This window comes from Onychostoma macrolepis, chromosome 19 (assembly GCF_012432095.1).
Source record: "Onychostoma macrolepis isolate SWU-2019 chromosome 19, ASM1243209v1, whole genome shotgun sequence".
Classification (NCBI taxonomy): domain Eukaryota; kingdom Metazoa; phylum Chordata; class Actinopteri; order Cypriniformes; family Cyprinidae; genus Onychostoma; species Onychostoma macrolepis.
In genome coordinates this window covers 6,730,975-6,741,531 of record NC_081173.1, presented here as the reverse complement: position 1 = coordinate 6,741,531, position 10,557 = coordinate 6,730,975, and the positions used below count along the sequence as shown (strand labels likewise).

At 32.5% G+C, this 10,557-nt stretch overlaps 1 protein-coding gene across 1 annotated transcript; it reads left to right on the top strand.

Moving 5' to 3' along the window:
• The first annotated feature begins 3,457 nt into the window (after positions 1-3,457).
• On the top strand, positions 3,458-7,954 carry si:dkeyp-92c9.4 (mucin-1). The gene is made up of 7 exons (XM_058753628.1): positions 3,458-3,664; positions 3,827-3,900; positions 4,646-4,788; positions 4,976-5,136; positions 5,258-5,404; positions 6,697-6,784; positions 7,718-7,954. The coding sequence occupies exons 1-6, from the start codon at positions 3,458-3,460 to the stop codon at positions 6,757-6,759; spliced, it is 795 nt and encodes a 264-aa protein (XP_058609611.1). The 3' UTR covers positions 6,760-6,784; positions 7,718-7,954.
• Positions 7,955-10,557: the final 2,603 nt, after the last annotated feature.

Here is a 10,557-nt window from a genome sequence, read left to right as displayed (position 1 = left end):
ACTCCTTTCGTGTGTTTCAAAGCATGCGCGTCTTCGGAGGGCGGGGTTTGTTCCGGGGGCGTGGTCTAATTTAGTAGGCGAAATGGTCAATATTTATTATAGCAGTCTTATTAACCGGGACATATAGATATACGATACTGAATATCAAATGTCAAAATATATAAATAACAGTTATCCCATTTTAAAGGTGTTGGTACATTTTACCCAAGTGCTCAACACTGGTCAGGATGCGCCAATCAGGCGCTGTTTCAGATTACAATATAAGACCATTATAAAAGTTAAAAGGTTCACTTAATCATTTTTACAGAGATTGTGCATATTTTCTATAAATAAGTCAAGTACTAATTCTGAAACATTTAAGGGTCATAATAGATTACAAAGTTTTTGAGATCTGAGTATGAAGCGCCCCCTGAAGGAGAAGAGCTATATATGTGTTACATTGGAAACAGTTCAATACAGGGTGAATTCAGGTAGGCTAAAGTACGACACTTAAACATGTCATTTAGATACCTAGAGATGCTTTTCTTTCTTTCTTTCTTTCTTTTTTTTTTTTTTTTTTTTTTTTAACAATTATTCAGCAACATATTTAACAAACCCAAAAACATATAATATAGTAAGAATATATACTAAAATAAACTCAACAATATTAAAACAACAATTAAAACAATATCAAAACAACATATTAAAAATGTGACTAGAACATGTTATAACAAATAAGCTAACCAAAAAAACTGAATAAGAGGAACAATTAATATGTAACCATATGTGACCCTGGACCACAAAACCAGTCTTAAGTGTCAATTTTTCAGATGATATTTATATAGCTGTGTGGGAGAAATTGATTTTGCCTATTGCTTAAGTCAAATATTAGGGTGGAAACCTGAGTCACGGAATGTAATTTCAGTCTGACGTGAGAGTAATATTTAACCAATGAACCACTGAATAAAGAAAGACAATTAAATAACCATTAAGCATCCTTCATCAAACCATGTACAGTATACAGCTGTGGATGCAAACAATTCAATTCAATAAAACTATTTTTTTTATAATTTGTTAATTTCTGTTAACTTTAGTTAAGGTTGTAGTACTTCTGATTTTTTAGTTTTGTTTATATATATATATATATATATATATATATAAACAAAACTAAAAAAAATCAGAAGTACTAACTATATATATATATATATATATATATATATATATATACACTTTATTTTAAGGTGTCCTTGTTACAGTGTAATAATACATTTAAGTATTGAGTAATATTAATAAGCTACATGACCTTACTATATGGTTAGGTTTAGGATTAGGGTTACTTGCATGTAATTATGCATAATTTATCGTTATTATAATAGTAAGTAAATGTAACATGTATAACAAGGACACCTAAAAATAAAGTGTTACCAAATTGGCATCTAGCTGAAATAAAGAAAGGTTAAGGTTTTTATATCAATGATAATAATTAAAAAAAAAAAAAAAAAAAAAAAAAACTTAAGTGTTTTTTAATGTTTACTTTATTTTAAATAACTTATTAATTTATTTCAAATTTGTTTATTTAATTTTGGTTAACTACAGTAACCCGTAATAATGTCTCCCCGCCAGATTTTTATTATGCCAGAAATGTGACTAAAAGCAGTTTCTCATTGTTGGCAATATGTTTCCATGGCAACACATCCTGTGCAGTGAGGTAACCTGTGTCCCTCTGGTGAGGGTGCAGCAGACCATTGTCAGTCACATTAACCCCTGGTTAAACACAGCCAACATACAGCGTTTTGATGCAAACACAGCAGTGCAGTGCGTGCAGGTCAAACAGAATGGCTTTGACAGAGGTCCACGGGTCTCACTGAAGAACAATGAAAAAGAGGATAGAGTAAAACAAAGGAGTTAGTATGATTCATCATCTGTTGCTAACTTTAGGTCCATAAAGCCACGCCTCCATCCACGACTGATTGACAGCTGACATTCTGTCTCTGGATAAAAGCTGTGCAAATAAATGGTCACGCTTCATTTACCATCAGGACCTCTCTACAGACAATTACAGAAGCTCTTCAGCCAGAGGAATATCATTCAGTGAATTTAATTCCCATTTCACTTTCTTCAGGATGAGGCACATTAGATTATATTATACTGGGGCTGCATTCTTCTGCTTGCTGTTCTCTGCAACAGGTAAGTTATAGACTTTTGCATTTAATCAAACATCTTGAGGATTTCACAATAGAAATAACAAACTGAGTTCATATGAACAAACTGTTTTGATAACTCACGCTCTCTTTTTTGTCATTTCATTCAGTAACTCTCATAATCATGTAGTTTGTAGAAATGCATATTAATTTAATACTTGAAACATTCACATCTGTTATTTTTTGTAAATGATAAAGTAGGCTATATGCTTTAATACCTATACTATGAAAAAAAAGTGTTTGTAACGAACACAGATCGTACTTGGACAAATAAATTAATCAAGTACTCAAATCAAGAAAAAAAGTAAGAGAAATGTGCTTAAATGGCAACACTTTACAATAAGGGGCCATTTGTTATCATTAGTTAACTAGTTAACATAAACTAACAATAAAAAATACTTCTGAAGCATTTATTAATCTTACTTAATGTTGATTCCAACATTTATTATCTATTATCAAAAGTTGCATTAATGTTAGTTAGCTAACATGAACTAACAATGAACAGTTGCATTTTTATCAACTAACGTTAACAAAGATTAATAAATACTGTAACAAATGTATTTTGTAACAGATTCACTGTAACAAATAAATTGTTAATTTTTATGCATTAAATAATGGAACCTTATTGTAAAGTGTTTTGTGTACCAGCAAAGTTGGAAAATCAATAATGTGAGTATTATAAAACAACATAAGAGTAAAACAGCTTTGAGTTTTTGTAAGAAAAAAAATATTAAATAACAATATATGCTATTTGTCTTTACAAAATGTCTGATATCATTGCATTTTAGATACATCTATAAATAAATAAATAAAATTCAGCATTATACTGTAGATACTGGTTTTGTATCAAATTTGAAACTAGTGTCAGTAGTCTTGAATAGTTAAAAATACACTTGCTGACATTGACATGAGCTGAATTAAAAATGTTCAAAAAATGTCCACACATGGTCAACATTTACTGGCATTACTATCCCTGTGGGTTGCATGAAAATAAGTATAAATATTACGCTAAAAAAAACGAAAACTCGTAGTATTGATACGCAAAAATGGACTTTGGCGTGTCTATGCTACGCGCTTTTTTGGCGTGCATATGATACGCATCTACACCACAAACCTAATCCTACCCATCGCGTAGCATAGACACGCCAAAGTCCATTTTTGCGTATCAATACCACAAGTTTTCGTTTTTATTTGGCGTACTATTTATATGCACTTTCATGAGATCGGGTTGTAATGCCAGGAGTCCAGGACACACACACACACACACACACACGGCAATGAATCATTATTTTACGTTTCTAGGTGCTGAGCCCTACAGTCTTTTAAAAATTCTGGAGGGCCTCCAGGCAGAGCCACAGATCTACCCTTCACCCCTGTACTCATTCTCCCTCTGCATGGAGATCAACAACCGCGTCTTCAGCGATGCTCTCCTCAACACAACCTCACAGCAGTACAAGCGCATGTATGCTGAGGTTGCTGGAATTGTAAGTGCTTCCCGTGATTTATGAATGAATAAATGTCAAGTGCCAATTTTATTGACTAGAGCAGCCATATTATACATAATACCAGCAACAACATATTCAGTACATGTAAGTTGTTGACACTAAGAGAGATCCTGTGAACATGATCTTGTTTCATTTTCGCAGCTGGACATCGCCTTCAACTGCTCTGAATGTGACACAAGAGAAACCTATAGAGGAGTGACAAATATAGAGTTCAGGTAAATCTCATCTCAGTCTTTTGCTAAAGGTGTATTAGTCCTAAATGACTGTGGAAAATAAATGAATAATAATCAATTGTGATAAAGAAGTGTACTTAGTACTTGAAGATAATATAATGTTAATGAAATAAAAGGTCAGTTAAGTATCCTTAGAGTTCACTTTCACGACTGTTACTTAACACACTTAAGTAGACTTTTTAATATTTTTTTGCTGTTGTGCTTTAATGAAGTACACTTATTTTTATGTGTGACATACTAAAGCACATGTAAAGTATTTGATTATAATTTCAACTGTATTGTGTTGTTTTATACTAAATTTAATATCATTCATCATTACAAATGCGCAATTACAAATATATTTAAATACATGAACTACAGGTTTTAAATAGAAATTATATTAAAGTATTACCATAATTTAGTTTATCATAAAGCCTTGTCAGTATTCAGCAATACACTTTAATCTTTATCTCAAAGGCAACAGAAGTAATTATAAAATTATATGCAAAGATATACTTAAGCCCTACTTAAGCTACTTAAACTTTTTTTGATATAAATATGAACTATAACATATTTTAATTTACTTGCAAGTGTCAGAAAACGCTAAATTCAGTTCAAAAATATATTCTTTTAAACTAGACTATTTCTGTAATATGTACTTTTTTTTTAAAGCATGCTTAAGTGTACTTAAATGTTACTGCATTAAATATTGCAATCAATCAAAATTTTGTTTCTCATTTGATTACAGTAACGGGTCTGTGATTGCAAATTGTACCATCCAGTTCCAGACCATTTTTATCAACAATGTTGTGATCAAGCATTTGTTCCTGAGGGCCATAGATAATAATACTCAAGTGAACGGTCTTGCAGTCAACAGACAGTACACAGCTGGTGAGTATTCATAATCAGATTCATTGATGTAAATTTGAATTATATTGGCTACACCAACATTCAACAAACACAGGTATAACACGTGGAATTTCATTAGTCCGATGTGTTTAGGTTTATGTCTTGTAAGTCTGCTTCATGGTGTTTGAAAACCTAATTTTTAACTAAAATGTATATATTTTTCATGCAGAAACAGTCACACCTGCCTGGCTTTTTCCAAAGTCAACAACTCCGATGGTTACAGCAATGCCTTTTGCAGAATCTAGTGTTGAGGGTCTTCCTGGTTGGGCCATTGCATTGCTAGTGCTAGCATGCATCATTATACTGCTTCTTTTTATCATCTTACTACTGGTAAATACTTTACACTTACATTTTATAAACTCACAGTTTTCCCAAAGTGACAGAAAAAATATTCAACACATACAGTGCTGTGGTATTATTTAATGTAATATCTCAATATCAATCTCTGCAGATATGCTTTTGGTGCTGTAGGAGAAAAGAAAAAAAGGAAGAAACACAAACCGTAACACCATATGAGAGAACGTCCTTCAAAGAACATCTTGCCAATCCCACATATATGTCACACACACCTGAGAGGAACCCCAACTACCGGAGCTTGGTAAGAACAACTTCATTTCACATGACTGTGATATAAGTTCAACTAAAGATCTATTGAAAAATGCCACTAGCCCAAAAAATATTTAGTTCACGTCAGCATAAGACATTGTGATTTAGATTATTATACATAAATTAATGGACCCTGTTCGCAGACTTTGACGATGCATTTCCATAGTAATTAACATTGTAAATCTTGCAATGCTTTTTATGTGTTCATTTTTTTAATGTAATGTACATTTATAACACTTTTTGTTATATTACCTTGGCATTATGTTTTAGAAAACTACTTAAAGGAATAGTTCACCAAAAAATTTAAATTAGCTGAAAATGTAGTCCCCCTCAGGCCATCCAAGATGCAGATGAGTTTGTTTCTTCATGGGATCAGATTTGGAGAAATGTAGCACTACATCACTTGCTCAACAATGGATGCTCTGCAGTGAATGGGTGCCGTCAGAATGAGAGTCCAAACAGCTGATAAAAACATCACAATAATCCACAAGTAATCCACACCACTCCAATCTATCAATTATCATCTTTTTTTATAAAGAAGCAAATCCATCATTAAGATGTTTTTATCTTCAAACTGTTGCTAAAACATGAGTCATTTATCCATAATACTGCTTTTTCAACTAGAAGAATCTTTATTGATTTTGGCCAGAAGTGACGGTTTAAAGTTAAAAACGCTTTAATGATGGATTTGTTTCTTACTTACGCTTTTCACTTACAAGGACTGGAGTGGTGTGGATTAGTTTGGGATTATTGTGATGTTTTTATCAGCTGTTTGGACTCTCATTCTGACGGCACCCATTCACTGCAGAGGATCCATTGGTGAGTAAGTGATGCAATGCTACATTTCTAACCTCATCTCCATCTTGGATGGCCTGAGGGTAAGTATATTTAAAGTAAAATTTTAATTTTGGGGTAAACTATCCTTTAAGGCTGCTGTGTGAATGTTTCTAATACAATGGCTGAGGGAGCGATGCCAAATCTTTCTCTTTTCTGACCACCTTAATTATTATGTCTTTTTTTTTTTTTTTTTCAGAAATGTGAAAAGGTTCCATTTTTGTCTACGACTTGTGCAATTTGAAATCTTGGAACTGTAGCAAATGTTTTAGCAGACAGATTATCAGAACATTGTGCTTATTACTCATGTGAAGTGTACCTTTTATGCTTAGATTGGTACAAGTTTAGATCTTATTAATCCATATATTCATAATTACATAAGATGTTTGTCTAATGATTCTGTTATTACAGCTGACAGACATGATCCCTAATAAATCGCTTCTTCTACAGGGAGAACCGGAAGTACAACATGGCAACCGATCCGGGGTGTACACGATGAATCCTCAGAGATGAAAACCACAACACCACTATTAGAGAGGTAGAAATAAATCAATAAAAACTTCTACAGATATTGTAGATATCCATAAGTAATATTTACGTTTATTATATAGGCATCTACATACATAATTGCTGTATTTATCAATTATTATTATTTAAATTATATATACATATTTTCTCAAGCTGGTCTCAGAAACCAAAGGATAGGTTTGAACTAACAGGTTTGTCTGTGATGGAGCAGATCTAGTCAACACGAACAAAGAAACACCAGCAACACAATGCAGATTAAATACATAAACTGGGCTAGTTAACACGAGGTGAAGCCCTTCATTCAATGAACTGTTTACCATGGTGACCACAATGCTTGCTCATGGCAACACAAAGATGGTATTTAATGCTAGTAAATACATTTCATAAAGCTACCATTGAATTAGGATTAAACACAATACGTTCAGTTCTTTTACACACGATTAATATGTTACTGCGCTGTCAAATAATGAATGGTGATGATTTATAGCTATCGCTGGGAAAGGCTTCATGCTGGTCGTTACAGATAACTGCTTTAATGCAGTGATGAGTGGAAGTAATTATTTGAGTTTTTTTATTGTTTGAGATTACTTAGCTTTAATTAAAAATTGTCATACTGTTTATGATTTTTAACATTATGTGTCAACTATTTAAACAATAAATCCATCCATGTATTCTCCAAATTGGTGACCAGTAAATGAATGAATGAAACTGAATGAGTCAGAGCTGCATTGAAAGGTCAGGGAGCGGTTAAACTATTAAAACTCTCCCTTCGCATGTCATATTTCACACATAGTTTACAATACAAAACATGATTAATCATCTTGTTAACATTAAACACTGAAAACTGTAAAACTGACGTCAATGACAACTTTGCAAAAGGGACATTGCATCGATATCTGTCTGGTATCATGTGTACTAATGTAAATAATATGGTTTGTTTCAGAGGCATGGAGGTCAGGATGGTAAAGCGGATTCTCTCATAGAAGAATGTGGACTTGTCATCGTTACCATGTGTAATCTAAGTATTATACTCAACTGGACAGACAATTATTTATTTCTGTACTTTTTATGAAGCACAGATATGGGGATTTGGGTCTGTGAACTTTTGCATCTCTGATTCGATTTCAGTGTAACATAGGTAAGACCGGGGCTAGTTGTCACACTTAATACTCCACTAAATATTTACCAGGTTAGGTTTATTCTTAAGAAAGCCTTTGACTATTTGTTCAAAAATCTTTCATATAAAGTATGCTTTGTGATATTTTGTGGTGTGTCTGTGAGATTTCAAACAGTAAAATGATTATCAAACAGCAACAAAGATCAAAGAATCAATATATATGTGACCCTGGACCACAAAACCAGTCTTAAGTGTCAATTTTTCAAAATTGAGATTTATACATCATCTGAAAGCTGAATAAATAAGCTTTCCATTGATGTATGGTTTGTTAGGATCGGACAATATTTGGCCGAGATACAACTATTTGAAAATCTGGAATCTGAGGGTGTAAAAAAATCTAAATATTGAGAAAATCACCTTTAAAGTTGTCCAAATGAAGTTCTTAGCAATGCATATTACTGATCAAAAATTAAGTTTTGATATATTTACGGTAAGAAATTTACTAAATATCTCCATGGAACATGATCTTTACTTAATATCCTAATGATTTTTGGCATAAATAAAAATCGATTATTTTGACCCATACAATGTATTTTTGGCTATTGCTACAAATATACCCCAGCGACTTAAGACTGGTTTTGTGGTCCAGGGTCACATATATATCAAACATCAAAACAATGTTTTGACCGACAGGATTTGCATGTGTCAATGCTTCCCTGTGTGACATCTTGCCCCGGTGTCTTTTACAGTATATCTTAGGCAACAGAAGAAGAGTAGATCTCTTAAATTTAAAGATTTTATTTTTGATACTGTATGTGGGGGTTTGGTATCTCCAGATTACAAGTTTATCAATTCATATGTCTTTTCATTTGTAATTTGCATTCGTGTTCTTTGTATGGTCATTTACACTTATTTACACTTATTTACACACTTTCCGTGGGTAGAGCTGTTGTATTTGATGCACAATACTTCAGCAAAGCAATATATTACCAGGTAAATTATGAATAAATAAACTGCATGCAATGTTTTATTTATTTGTATGTTTATTTATTTTTTAGATTTATTTTTATCCTCTTCTCAATTTTGTCATTTCATTTGAATATCAACATTTATGGGATTTAGTCAGTCAAAACAGGTTAATTGATCTAATTTTGCGTCTCTGGAAAATTGTGATTTGTAATGTCAATCAATCAATAATTCATGGACACATTGATGTTTTTAGATTTATGGAGTAAAACGTACAGTTTTTATTCTGAAGTGAAAAGATAAAACGAAGATAAAATTAAGAACTTCGTGAATCACTGAATAATAAGCATACACTAATAAAGTACTTACAAATCATCAATAAACTATTAGTTTATAGTTTATTAGTTTATATTGTAGATTGTATTATAAATGTAATTACAGAAATGAATTACAGATGTAATTACATGCAGGTATCTATTTTAGAAATAAGTACAATGTAAAGCATGTATGTACACAATAAGTGCATTGTGCCAAATTATTAATTTAAATGTAAGTACATAGTAGTTAAGGCCACCTAATATAAAGTGGGATCTTAGTTAGTAAGGTGGTTGTTAAATTTAGGTATGGGGTAGGATTAAAGGGTTACTCCACCCCAAAATGAACATTTTGTCATTAATCACTTACCCCCATGTCGTTTCAAACCCGTAAAAGCTTTGTTCGTCTTCAGAACACAATTTAAGATATTTTGGATGAAAACCGGGAGGTTTGTGACTGTCCCATTGACTGCCAAGTAAATAACACTGTCAAGGCACAGAAAAGTATAAAAACATCGCCACAATAGTTCATCTGCCATCAGTGGTTCAATCTGAATTTTATGAAGCGATGAGAATACTTTTTGCACGCAAAGAAAATAAAAATAACGACATTTATTCAGCAATTTATCTCCTCTCTGTCTCTCTGTGTCAGCGTAGCGCCATTTTGGAGAGCATCCGATGGACTCAAAGTGCGTACGCTATTCTCTGTCATCAGTAACGCATGGATACGTATTGTACGTTTATTTCCGCTTTGATTTGAACGGAAACAGTGTATCCATGCATTACTGACGACAGAGAATAGCGTACGCATTTTTATTTTCTTTGCATACAAAAAGTATTCTCGTCGCTTCATAAAATTCATATTGAACCACTAATGTTTTTTTTTTATACTTTTCTGTGCCTTGACAGTGTTATTTACTTGGCAGTCAATGGGACAGTCACAAGCCTCCCGGTTTTCATCTAAAATATCTTAAATTGTGTTCCGAGGACGAACAAAGCTTTTACGGGTTTGGAATGACACGAGGGTAAATGATTAATGACAAATTTTCATTTTGGGGTGGAGTAACCCTTTAAGATATGGTCATGCAGAATAAGGCATTAGTATGTGCTTTATAAGCACTATTAAACTACCAATATAGTAACATGCATGATAATAAGCAACTAGTTAATAGTAAGAATTGGACCCTTAACTATTTTATTCTATTCTATTCTATTCTATTCTTTAAAAAATGAAAAAAAGACTTGCACTCTATTCATTTACTAACTGCTTGGTTTCTTAAAAAAAAAAAAAACAAACAAAAAAAACCCTAACACTTGCATATCATTGCTCTTTTGTTGATTTTGATTGCTTCCATTGTCTTCATTTGTAAGTCGCTTTGGATAAAA

Excerpts from the sequence above, each read along its gene's own strand:
- si:dkeyp-92c9.4 (XM_058753628.1), top strand. The coding sequence starts at position 3,458 with ATGAATCATTATTTTACGTTTCTAGGTGCTGAGCCCTACAGTCTTTTA. Across the intron at positions 3,665-3,826 it reads ATGCTGAGGTTGCTGGAATT|CTGGACATCGCCTTCAACTG; the intron begins GTAAGTGCTTCC and ends TCATTTTCGCAG. Across the intron at positions 4,789-4,975 it reads CAACAGACAGTACACAGCTG|AAACAGTCACACCTGCCTGG; the intron begins GTGAGTATTCAT and ends TTTTTCATGCAG.